Raw genomic sequence first — 13,125 nt, forward strand, 5'->3', positions numbered from 1 at the left:
CATAATGGCAGTTTATAACCCAAGAGAATGTATACTTAGGAGAAAAGAGATTTAGTACATCTGTATCAAAACAGAGAAATCCATACTTACATGTATACCACAGCACCATGTATTACAGATTTACAGAGAAGAGGGATGGAGACTGGCCAGGGACCCAAAGCCCAAAAACTAATTTCCTACTGCTAGTTCAAGCCCTATAAATTCCCTAAACAAGAATGCTCTCATATGATGTTCTATAATTGTTCTAAAATGTTCTATATGATGTTATGACATGGTTAAACCTTTTGGATCAGTGACAGAACAAAAGGATACTAAGTCCCAATCACATGTTTCAAGATGTCAGCAAATCCTCAGTATAAGTGCAAATTTCAAAAAAATTGATTTATTGTCTAGATTAATTGATAATTGGAAAAAAAATCAAATAATTTTTGAAATAAAATTACAAGGTGATTGAGTAATGAATAAATTTCCTCAGGATGATAAGTATTCCTTATGTCTACTCTAGAAACATATACAATTAGCTTTTTTGAGGCAGTCATAAAAGAATGACAAAAGCAAGGCAATGAAACACAAAACAATACATGGACAGTAAATGTTTATTAACCCTCTTGAACATAGAGTAAACCAGATATTGGAGCTGTCCTAACAGCATGGTTTGGCTTAAGACCACTGACATTCTCTCTCTACAAACTCTGCTGTAAAACCAGATTTTTTTATTTACTAACAGGACAATAAAAAACAAAATCACATTTTAAGATAATGATCAAGCAGAAGTGCAGAAAACCAGGTACCAGCCCTTGCTGTCACAATAAAGAGAACTGCTTACATACAAAGAGCACTTTATGTTCTATCTTATGCTAAGTGCACTATAATCAAGACATATTTCAACTCTAGACTGCAATTACAACAAGAGGCTTTCTGCACTCAACAAAAGAAAGCTTGTTTCAAAAATACACAAGACTATTTTCCTATCCTTTTAGGTTTTTTCTGACTAGAAGATTACCTGACTGCACAGAAAATAGGAACAGAAGAATAAAGAAGCTCCAGTACCAGACTGCTCTGAACTGTCACAGAAGAAGTAAAGCACATCTCATTTTCAGTGCCTGCTGTAAACTTCTAAAACCAGGGAAATAACTGTGGTAGCAAAGTACAAGAAGAAGCCCAGCTATTGTAATTTATTTTTTTTTAAGTTTGTTAGAATTCACTTGTATTGCCCCAGTTCTCATGACCCAAATTCAAATCCATTAAGTACATGAAATAAAAAAGACCAAAATAAATTGGAATTTAAACAGCAAAACTTGCCATAAAGGCCACATGTTTCCACTCCTACATGTACAGCAGGAGACCAAAAGAAAAACAGGGAATCAGAAAACAAAGAAACAAAAAAATCCAAAACCCCAAAAAAAACCCCATATTTAAGGACATTTTGTTTTTCTTCTTTGTAAAAGGACTTGAGAGGGGATGCAAGGAGATGTAAAAGCCTAGCCTATGGAATTCAGTTTCACAACTAAATGGCGTTGTACATTTCATACAAAATTAGAATCCAACCTTCTTTCAAGAAGTAGAAATACCTCTAACGTTGAAATACTTGAGCCCTATCATAATTTCCCTTTCCTAAATCAGTATATTAAATTTTCCAAACATAAATTGCACATAGAACAAAAAATATATGAAAAGCTGTTCTGTCTTTATTCATGAGATCCAGCAGATTTCAAAGACATGAGGCAGAATGTTAAATCAATTCTGAAAGCAAAAGTACATTTTTATTTACATCACATGCCTATTGTGATATATCAGCAGTGTGCACACTTGATATAATATGCTGCTTTTCTGCATGACTGAATGTGAAACACAGCCATGATTTATTGCCTGAGTATAGACTGACTATGACAGCTATATGATGTTACAGCAATTACATGGACATTATCAAAAAATGTATTCAGAATCCTGGGTTTTGTTTTTGAAAACAGTTTATACAGTTGCAGGATATCTGAATTTTTGATAAAATTATTTTAAAGCATTATTTCAACTGAGAGCATCAAGATTTAAAAAATTTCTATCAAAACTCTTCTGTTCAAAAAGCACAGGAACAAAACTGGAAGATACCTGCTGTGTCAATCAGCTTGTCCTGGAAGGTAGTAAAAAGATGTGAATGAAAAGATTTGCATCTCAAAAACCACTAACCCCTGTCTCAGAACTTGGGGTAAATAGCCAAAGAATTTAAATAGATTACCAGTGGTGTGTGTAGCAATGTGCAGCAGGCATTTCTCAGCAGATGGTTAGAGCTGTATGCTTAAGAAGATATTCAAAAGAGTCTGCTAAAAGCTCTATATTTAGTGACACTCAGATACTTCACTACCCCTAAACATAGAAATTTATCAGCCACATAGGCAAATCCATCTATTACTTTTCTTAAAATGTCATGGAATGACTTTCTTGCTGCTGCTGCAAAGGCCAATAAAACAGAAACCTCTTCTGACAAGTGCAGTCCATCTACACTGATGATGAAGGGCGAGGACTGACAAGTGATTCAAAACTACAAAAGGAATATTTGAAAATTAAAGGTCTGGCTTCACCAGTCATTTTTATACATGCAGTTCTAACAAGACACTACATCAAGGAATATGTACAGCAATGTGTGTTGCTGAGAATAAAACAAGTCATGAGAGAGCAGATTCTGATCTAAATTAGTTTTAGTACAGGAAAGATAATTATTGCTTTCACTCTCTTCACTGCAAGAACCTTATCACCAACCAGCTCATACATTAGATTATTAAATGCAGATTTCTGTGCTGAATATGTAACAACAAAAAGTGATTCTATTTCTTCTTCTGGTAGCTAGCACAGTTAAACATCACTAAAACTATGCCAGCACTGTTAATGTCCTGGAAGAGATATTACAGCTAGAGCTCTTCCCTACCCCTAAGACATGCCATTTGGGGCTGAAAGACTGCCCAGAATCTTCCTTTTTAACGTAATTCAGAAGATGAAAACTGAAAATCACACATTTTTAACAGGTAAAAAAATACTGAACAAATTAAAGCACTTTAAAGTGTATAATCATAGCCAAATGTCGGCATAAGTTCAGTGTTACCACAAAAACTGCAGAGTTCCAGTTTCAACTAGAATAACTGGGGAAACTGAAAAGGGGATTGAGTTTGGAGTGAAAGAGCACACATTTTTATTACCATTTACTACTGTGAATCCTCAAATATTTATATGAACACTATAGCCTTTATGTATATTACAGTCTAATACTCTTCAATGTTTTCTAGCACCTCATCTTCAGTTGGGATTCATTGGAATAACACCAATGAAGCAAAAATATGGTGAAAAATAATGGGTCTATACCAGATCCATTTCATTTAAGAAATACTGCTTTAAGACTTTGAATCTATTATGCAAAATCCAGTGGTTTTTTAATTAGAAGTTTCTGTAACAAAAATACTCTCTTATGAAAAACAGTTACAAAATGGAAGTGAAACAGATTTTTTTCAATATTTCTAAGCATAGATAACTGTAAAACACTGATATGCTGGTTTTTGGCTTGAGAAAGGAAAGTTTCAGAGGAAAACACGCAGAAATATGATTGAGTTTAATCTGCATCTACATTAGCTACAGGACACAACTGAAACATAATTATGTCCCAAAGACATTTCTTCCTTAGCATCCTTAATGTCACTGATAACCTGTAAGCACCCTGGGTTTAAAAGGTCAGGCAATACTGTTTAAAATTCTTACAAGTAAAAGGTAAAAAAGGGTTTGTTTTGTTTTTATTCCTTTCAGTGCTCAGAACTTCCAGTGTGTCAGTCCAAATACAAATTATATGCAAACTGAAAGAAAACAGTATCAAGTGAAGTTACAGATTATTCCCCTGACAAAAGGAACTGGGGCAGCATCTACCCTTGGAAGGGGTGTGCATGTGTATTTATGTATTTATGTTTATATAAAGTTGTAAATTAACAGTACCTTTACAGTGTTGATTACATATATACTAGGCATACATATATTACATTTCTGCATATGGGCAGAAATGGTGAAAAGAAATTACTTTCATCTTAATTTCCTGAACTAAGTGGAATATGTACATCTAAATTTTCATCATCTGACTTTTTATGTGTCAACTGAAATTACGATGTGTTCTAATTTATCTAATTCGGAACCAAAAGTAAAACAAACTATAAGAGAAAGCCACGTAAGAAGTCTCTATTTTTTTTTGTTTAGTAAAGAGGTTAGAGCAGCAATACCTACAAACATATTTGTGTGTTAACTGTGAACAATGTAGATGTTACTGGCAAATCTCTTTGCAGCAAAGTCAGAATTTTTATCCATCAGGAAAGCAGAAATTGATCACATCAGGCAGCAATATCCACAAATGCAACACGGCATGTTATTTTAATGACAGCAATTCCAAACCATTATTTATATCTAAGTCCTAATAAAAATCATTATCTGATGCAAACAACTTTAAACAATTTTGATTTGATCTCACAGCTTAATTAAACAGGAAAAAAACAGCTATCTCTAGCTCTGATTAGATGAGCTAATTTTCTTCAGTCTTTCCAGAATCACTGTGTACACAAGACTAAACACAAGTAACACTGACAGTGCTAACAGGGACTTCCCTCTAGCCATGGTTATATCTTTACAGGCATTGCTAATCATCTCTACTTCTGATACAGCAGGGAAGGAATCTTGTCCCAGACCCTCCCTATGATCTGGCAGAATTTAACAGGACTCTGCAAGAATTTATTGAAGTACGATCACAAAAATATCGAATCGTTTATGTTAGAAAGACCTTCAAGATTGAGTCCAACCATAAATTTAACACTGCCAAATCCAACACTAAGCCATGTCCCTAGGCACTCTCCTTCTTGGAATACAATCAAATACAACCCCTGTGAGCCTGCTTTCTCAGTCCTCTCACTTCCAGAATCCACTACAGATCTCCATCCTGCTGCTGTAGTCAATAGGCACACACAACAAATTGACAAAAGCAAACCATGCAGACCAGTGTGGCAGTAATCCACCAACAGGACTCCAATGAGCTTTCAAAATTCTGAAGCACTCCACAAGAAAAGGGAACAGAATGCTACCAAGCATAAGCAAATGTGCCCAGGACACACAGGACAAATTCCCACCTATAAAACACAACTTTAGATAATAATATATGACAGCAAGAATCTTGCACAGACAACACACATTCTGTGATAGCTATAAAGCAAAACAAAAACCCCATTTTAATGGCAATTGAAGCTTATTTTCATTCAGCTAAAGAAGGATATTATGATTTTATGATTCTATGATTCTAAACTCAGTGGCCAGATGACAGAGGTTTTCCAACAAAACCCTACTTGTCAGGCTCAGCTCTAAGTATTCATATGCAACCAAATAGTGAAGAACCAAAGCTGCCCACAACATAAGTCCTCAGGATTTCAGTTATTTTAGTCTTATTCCTCACTGCTAATTAGCAAACTACCAGAGTCAAAGGAAAATAAAACAATCTTTTTCCAAATACAAACAAAAAGAATACTACTAATTCAGCCTGACTTAAATGTAACACCAGAAATCCATGTATTGATGCTTGAAGTCGTGCTTTTAATTCTCATGGCTGGTTGTATAAATTTTTACTATAAAACAAATTCACTCAAAACACTTCTCCTGCACATTGCTTATTAAACTACAAAAGGGACTCCAGAGCCTTCTCTTCAGCCAGGATCAAGGTAACTCATCGATCTCAGCCACCATCCATCTCCATGGGAATATCAACTACAAAAACAGTTATGACCCATTTGAACAACACACATCTTCTCCTCCAGGCTGCCATTCATATGAAAAAACCACTAAGGAAGTTATATGAAAGGAGTAGATCTCCTGATGTTTGATTCACTGATACTAAGCTGATTTCTGGAAACCAACATGAATAATTTTTTAACTTAGTGTTCAGTGTATCACTGTCTCAGAGGCTGTTCAATTCCTATCAACCATCTCAAAATATAACTCAACATCTTGGTTGAGTCACTTTGCAGTTATGCACAAATACTCTGATTTCATAGACTTGCCTTTCTTTTCTTTATCTGGCTCTTTTCTTTAGCCTTTGGGGTTAAAATTCAAACTAAATATTAATTTTTAGTTCAAGCCTACATGCCTAGTATGTAGGCTTTGGACCATCTACTTACTGTCTTGAGACCCCTAACAACTGCACATTACTGTATTTTTCTTTGAACTTGCATTGAAATAAAAGATTTAATGTAAATTAAACAGTATGCTTGGGAATAAAAATGAGTCATGCAAAGGAAAAATGCATTTTCATGTTTCTTCTGACAATTAAATCACTTTAAGCCTGTTATTAAAGAAATTTCAAGAGCTAACTTCGTAGAATACAAAACACATTTTGAAACATACTGTTTGAAACATACAGTTATACTACATAAGTATAGCCATTCAACATATAATAATGTTATGAATGGAATGCAATTTTGCCAAAACATCATAAAAATTATTCACTCAAAATCTTTAAAATTCACTTGTCGTATTTCACTACAATTGGAGTATGAAATTGTAAATTCCAAATAATCAAAGACAAATATGGAAGTGGTTCTACTGAAGCTGATTTTTACAGTCATTGGTGGAAACAAAAAAGACTTTGTGATTTTATGGTAAGTTTAACACAAAACCACAATTTAATCAATAATGTGAATATCTAGGCCCCTGATAACCAATGAAAGCAACAACAACATTCTTTACTACACTAACACTTTGTTACCATGACATAGTCCTTCACTGCAGAATTCAGGAAATAAGATCTTACTGCTAATATATGCTGCACTTTTATTACAATTTTGTTTTATATGTCCTAGAAGAGAAAACAACACCTTCAAATTCTATTTCAGTCTTTATATATCTCAAGAGAATTCAAGCCTAGCCACCTATTTACATTACAGTACTACTGATGTACAACTTTTTTAAAATGGGGTTTTAATTCATATAGAGGCATTTCAATTTTATCTTTATCTATTAGATGTTAAATATTGTGGCTTGCTGTCCAAAATGTCATTCTAGTCTGCAGCTTTGTAAAGTTTAAATAATTTAAGAATAAAAATAGTAGATAACATTCAACTAGAGAATTATAATTAAAAATATTTAAGAATAAAGATCCTTTTCTGATTTATGAATCTAAACTTTCCTAAAATAATAGCCAGCAATACCCAATATAAAGGAGGCAAGTAAGAAAAATCTAAGAGCAAAACAACCCACAAATCCCTAAGAAATGAGAAAGTAAAATACCAAACCCAAATGTAACCAACTGACTGATAGAGAAAATATTCCTGAGGATTTAAGCAGGTGGAGGTTGTTTTGAAGAACCACCATATCATCCAAGCATTATATTAAATTGCACTGGGGATAGTTGTATGTGCTTAAAAGCACTGACCTGAAGATTGCCAAGTGCCTACTTCTACTTTCATTTAAATACAAGGGGCTTTTTAAATAATTGTATAGACTTACAACACATTAGAGCATAAACACTAATTTACATCTATACATTGTATTTGTTTATTCCATACTATCTTGTCTCCCTCTAGTGGCTGACTCTCACAAACACGGGCTTCTACTGCAGAATCACGGGGTAATTCAGGCTGGGCAGGACATCAGGAGGTCCCTAGTCCACGCTCCCCCTCTAGGAATTTCTGGTTGGCCTTGGTAGAAACATTCATCACCAGCTCTTTGCAATCAAGGTAAAGGCTCACTCTCGAATCCAGACTCAAGAACCTCCTAAGATCATTTGGAAAAGAAATCAAAGAGGCAGGAAAAAAAGTCACTGGAACTATCATTTGGGATGTATCGTCATCCCACAGTTTCATTGTTTTTTACCAGAGTAAGAGACATACTTCTTTGCATATTGATGCAGTATATGGCTGTCACATTATCTGTCCTCAGCTTCAAACACGACCACCACGTGTGGAAGAAACATTTAAAATATATCAATGATTCAACTCAAGTTCAAAAGCTTCATTGTGAAGGGTTTGCTTCTTTACCAATAACAGGCTCTGAGCAAGGCTGAATTTGAATGAACTTTCCTCTTCCTTCTTCCAGCAAAACATCTGTCATGAGGGCCTTCACCAGCAAGAAGGGATGAAGAGGCACACCTCAGACAACCAGAAAACAACCTGCTCCTTGCCATTTGCAATCAACTGCAATAGAAAACAACATGCCCTATGAAACTACAGTAAATTAATCTGGAAGACTGAGTCAGGATGAATAAGAGGCTTTGCCAGCCTGAGTGCCACCACATCTCTAAAGAAAGAGTCCTAGAACACAGGGGCTAAAGAGCTGTAAGAAGTCACAACAACAAGAAAGCTGTTCTGTCACCAAGGATAGTTTTGTACATATAGTAGTACTCCAGTTCTGGAGATTTACTGAATAAATAAACCCCCACGCTCTGACACTCTGGCACAATTTTAAGATGCACTTCAGTAGCTTATGCAACAATAATTAAAACTAGTGCAATATCAAACTGCAGCACCCAAGGATTTACTGTCCAACACAGGAGTGTATAACCAGCAACTGTTACTTCTGCACAAGGAGGTAAAAAAATCAAAGTACTAGAAGACAGCATTTTGTACCACCATATACCAATAACTGCTAAGAAAAAAGAATATGTATCACATTTATATGTAGCAATGGGAAGCAAAAAGTGAGGTGCTGCCTTAAAGCCTTCCATCTGTATAAAAATCTCAGATCCAGGCTATTAACTAAAGAAGTAACTGAATAACACCTTAAAGAAACTGATGCTGCATTCCTTCTTTCCTTTGTTTGAAATACTGCATTATCTTTCAACTCCTCCTTTTTACACTCACAGGTTAATCATACAAAAATATCTGAAAACAGTAACAAACTCCACTAGAATGATATCTGTTAGAGGATTTTATTTTCAACTATGAAAGCATTTTTTACATCTGCACTCTAATTATTTAATTTGTCTTGTCATCTTACTACCTTTGTGTATTTTTAAATCACACTGGAGTTACATCCCCCCACCATTTTTTTGGTGGGTTTATTTTGGACAAGGTCGGGAGTTACTTTTTAAGTAAGAATAGTGAAAGAATCTATGAGAAATAATAGCTGTTTACAGTAAGATTTCAATTTATAGGAAAAAACCCCAGTCTTAAAATAACACTGAAGTTATGAATCCAATTGGCACAACCATTCATTCAGAAGTAATGCATCTATTCCTATTTGGCAGTTGATCCTTTCATCTGAAAAAAAACAATTTACCATTTAGGCACTCTTAACCTAGCAATCTAAAGAGTAATTTTAATTGCAGTGCCTAAATTAGAAAATGTTTTATTTTGCATTCTGCATTTGTCCCTGTTGGGAACATGCCAATACATGACCATTCCCTCCCCCATTCCACCAAAAGAGCATCTCTACCTTCTTTCCTTGCAGGTGTTCCTTGATTTTTTTTTTCCCTACTGACTACCTGATTTGACACTTCATTCATACTTCATGGATTCCTCTCTAAAGGTAAAATATCATTTCTTAAGTTTTTCTACAGTGTTTTTATCAATGAGGCCTGAGGTATGTAAGTGATTCAAAGCACAGGAGGATTTCTTTTTGGTGCAAATTGTCCATATGCCTATGCTCAACCTGGAGACCATGCTTAGCCAGTTCACTGCTGATGTGCTCATGGCAACTTCCTTCCTGCTGAAGACTGAAGGTGTGTGCCAAGAATTCTTAGGATTGAAAATTGCCATCGATGTTGCAGCTATTGAAGACATAAATGAACAAACAATTTTGAAATCATAACCACTTCCAGCAAATTGAACACTCCCTCTATGCAATATTAGACTCAATAGGTAATACATCATTAACCTTAATCTTTACAAAGTATCATGCATATATCTTCACAATGCTCCAGTAAAATGAAACTGTGTAATTAATTATGTCCACTCTACAGGAAAGGAACAAGGGCACGAATGCCAGAAAAGAAAAATGTCAAAAGAAGAAAACAGCATAAAGAATTGTACTAATCTTCCTTTTTTCACAACATTAAACATTGTATGACCCTACTGTGAAAAATGACAGGCCACCAACCTCAGTTAGTGAATGAAAAATTAGTTTTGTCTTTTATTCAAGACTGAATCTGGTTATCCAAAACTTGAAAAGGACAAAAATTACATGGAAAAGCAGCTTGCTTGTGAAAAATGTAGTGACCAAACTCCTTGTTTGATTCACAATGTGCTTTCTAACTCTTGAAGCTAAAAACAGGATCATAAAACTTCATTTATTTCTAGGGCCTATCAACAGAGATACTATAATAGAAAGCCATAACCCTGTGACTGAAAAGCCATAACCCTGTGACAGGATCCATGCATGTCTTCAAACATGTGCATGTACATATGTGGCCAAAGAACAAGTAGGTGGAATCAGATATGTTCTCCCAATATTTTTTGAAAACAGAAATAACTAATGTGATCCTATTTTATCATTTCTAATAGTTTGTTTTCATTCTTTCAGTTCTTTTACACACAGGATATGTCAACTGAAAATTCCGGATTTTCCTGAATTCAGGTAGTGTTGTGGGTTGATCCTGGCTGGATGTCAGGTGCCCACTCCCCTCCTCAGGTGGGCAGGGAAGAGAAAATATAATGAAGGACTCAAGTACACAGAGGGATCACTCATCAGTTACTGTCACAGGCAAAACAGACTTCACTAGAGAAAAGTAATTTATTACCAAGAAAATCAAAGGAGGGAAATGAGAAATCAAAACAAGTTTTAAAACACCTTCCCCTCATCCCTCCTGTTGGCCAGGTTTGACTTTACTCCTGATTCTTCTACCTCCTCCCACAGGTGGTGCAGGCTGATAGGAAATGGGAGTTCACACATTTCTGCCATTCCTTTCTTCTTGGGGAAGGACTCCTTACACTCTTCCCCTGCTCCAGCGTGGGGTCCTCCCCACAGGAAACAGTCCTCCATGAACTTCTCCCATGCTGAATCTTCCCACATCCGCAGTTGTTCACAAACTGCTCCAGCACAGTCCCTTCCTTGGTGTGCAGTCCTTCAGGAGCAGCTGCTGCAGTGTGAGTCCCTATGGGGCCACAAAGCCTGCCAGGAGCCTGTTCCAACATGAGCTTCCTACTGGGTCACAGCCTGCTCCAGGCAGCCTTCTGCTCTGGCATGAGGTCCTCCATGGGCTGCAGGTGGATCTCTTTTCCACCTTGATCCTCCATGTGCTGCAGGGGAACAGCTGCCTCCCCATGGGCTGCACCACAAGCTGCCGGGGAATCTCAGCTCTGGCACCTGGTGCACCTCCTCCTCCTTCTTCTTTTGCACTGACCTTGGTGTCTGCAGAGCTGCTCCTCTCACATGTTCACCCTCTCCTCTCACTGGCTGAAGCTGTTATTGTGCAGGGGATTTTTAGCCCCTTTTCTCAGATATGCTATCCCAGAGGTACCACCCACCACTGCTGATGGGCTCAGCCCTGGCCACAAGGGCTCCCTCTTGGAGCCAGTTGGCTTTAGTTCTGTCAGACAGTGGGGGAGGCTTCTGGCAGCTTCTCACATAACCTAACCCTGCAGCCCCACGCACTACCAAAACCTGGCCACATAAACCCAATACAACTAGGAATTAATTAGCATTCCACTGCAAGATTTACTGCCACTCTTCTGAGATGGTCTTGAGACCTTTGTAAAAAATGCATTCTGAAGGTTTTTTAACAAACTACCCATCTCCTTTTAAATCAAATTATATTTAAGGAACTAGATAAACAGAGGTTTAGATACTCATTCAAATCATACCTTTAAATTCCTTTCTCCTTCCCAAAAATTTTGCAGACAAGTTGATCTGTCTTCTGGGTCTTAAAAGAGGCAAACGTACCATAACTCATTTTAGCCGACCTTATTTTTTGCCCTGTATCTTCTATAAATAGCATGGCCCAAAGAACATAAGGTAAGGAAAGATTGTCTACCAAGCACTCCAAAAATACTTCAGGGTACTCTGGAAGGCTGAGATCTCACAACATTAAATGCAAAGTATCATACTCCACGCAAAACAGAAAAAGTCTGAAACTCTGCTCTAACACACACCACAGGCCAGGCAGAGAAGGATGAGGAAGGATGCCTGCTTCATGGTACCTCAATTGTTCAAGATAAGGAGCAGTCCACAATCCACCAAAAATTAAACATTACATCTTCTTCACCCACAATACTCCCAAAAATATTGACAAGAGTGAGGTCAACGAATAATATGTCAGTAATACCTCCCATTGCACTGAATAGTATTTTCTCACTATTTTCTTGAACACATTCTTCTGTCTTCAGTCCCCATTTTCTTCTTTCATTCTCCAACTGTAAATTTGCTAAGGCAAGACTACTTCACACAGAGCTGTCCAACTAATTTTTTTTTTTTAATAAACAACAAAAAAGTCTAACCTTGTCTTTCAGACAGTGCTGGGTTTGGTCACTGATGTGCTTGGTGAATGAATTTAGTTACATAGTACCTGTACTTCATACAGGACACTGTTTTCCTAGTAATTTACTGGTAAGGTTTTTATAGTCCACACTTATAAAAGCCTCTTTATGGCTCGCCTTTTTTAGCCACAGTTCAGGTCAATACCCAACAAAATGACTAAAACTATAAGGAAAGAGAACAAAAAAAAAAAAAAAAAAAAAAAAAAAAACCCAAAAAAAACAAAAAAACCCACAAAAAAAAAACAAAAAAAAACCACCAAAAAACACCCACAAACGAAAAAAAAAAAAACCAACCCTCCAACCTTTAAAAAGGTGTACCTTTTGCCCAATTTTCTGCTTCAAAAAGCATCTATTAAAACCTGTAGCACAACGTACACATTAACTACCATCCCCACATTTACATTTTGTTCAATTACCTTATCTGCATCCACTTTTCCTCTGATAAACTCTTTCTTCCAGAATTCCAGTGCCTGCTCCAGAGTCAGGCCGATGCCTTTCAGGAAGAGCCCGTACTGCATCCGGCCTCCGTGTCGGAGGTGGTGGCTCTCACGGAGGGCTCGGTGCAGCTGCCGCATGCACAGAGGGAATGACTTCACAGACAGCTGACAAGAGAGGAATTTCTCTTTAAGGCACACTGATCATTTCATTTGTAGGA

General features: G+C 36.6%; 1 protein-coding gene across 1 annotated transcript in view; it reads right to left on the reverse strand.

Annotated features, from left to right (window-relative positions):
- The window catches only part of PRIM2 (DNA primase subunit 2), a 91,015-nt gene that overhangs the window by 19,769 nt on the left and 58,121 nt on the right, over positions 1 to 13,125 (reverse strand). The window contains exon 9 of the mRNA XM_018919497.3: positions 12,887 to 13,072. Within this exon, the coding sequence (XP_018775042.2) occupies positions 12,887 to 13,072 (186 nt within the window). The remainder of the gene's footprint in view (positions 1 to 12,886; positions 13,073 to 13,125) is intronic.

Source organism: Serinus canaria, chromosome 3 (assembly GCF_022539315.1).
Source record: "Serinus canaria isolate serCan28SL12 chromosome 3, serCan2020, whole genome shotgun sequence".
Lineage (NCBI taxonomy): Eukaryota > Metazoa > Chordata > Aves > Passeriformes > Fringillidae > Serinus > Serinus canaria.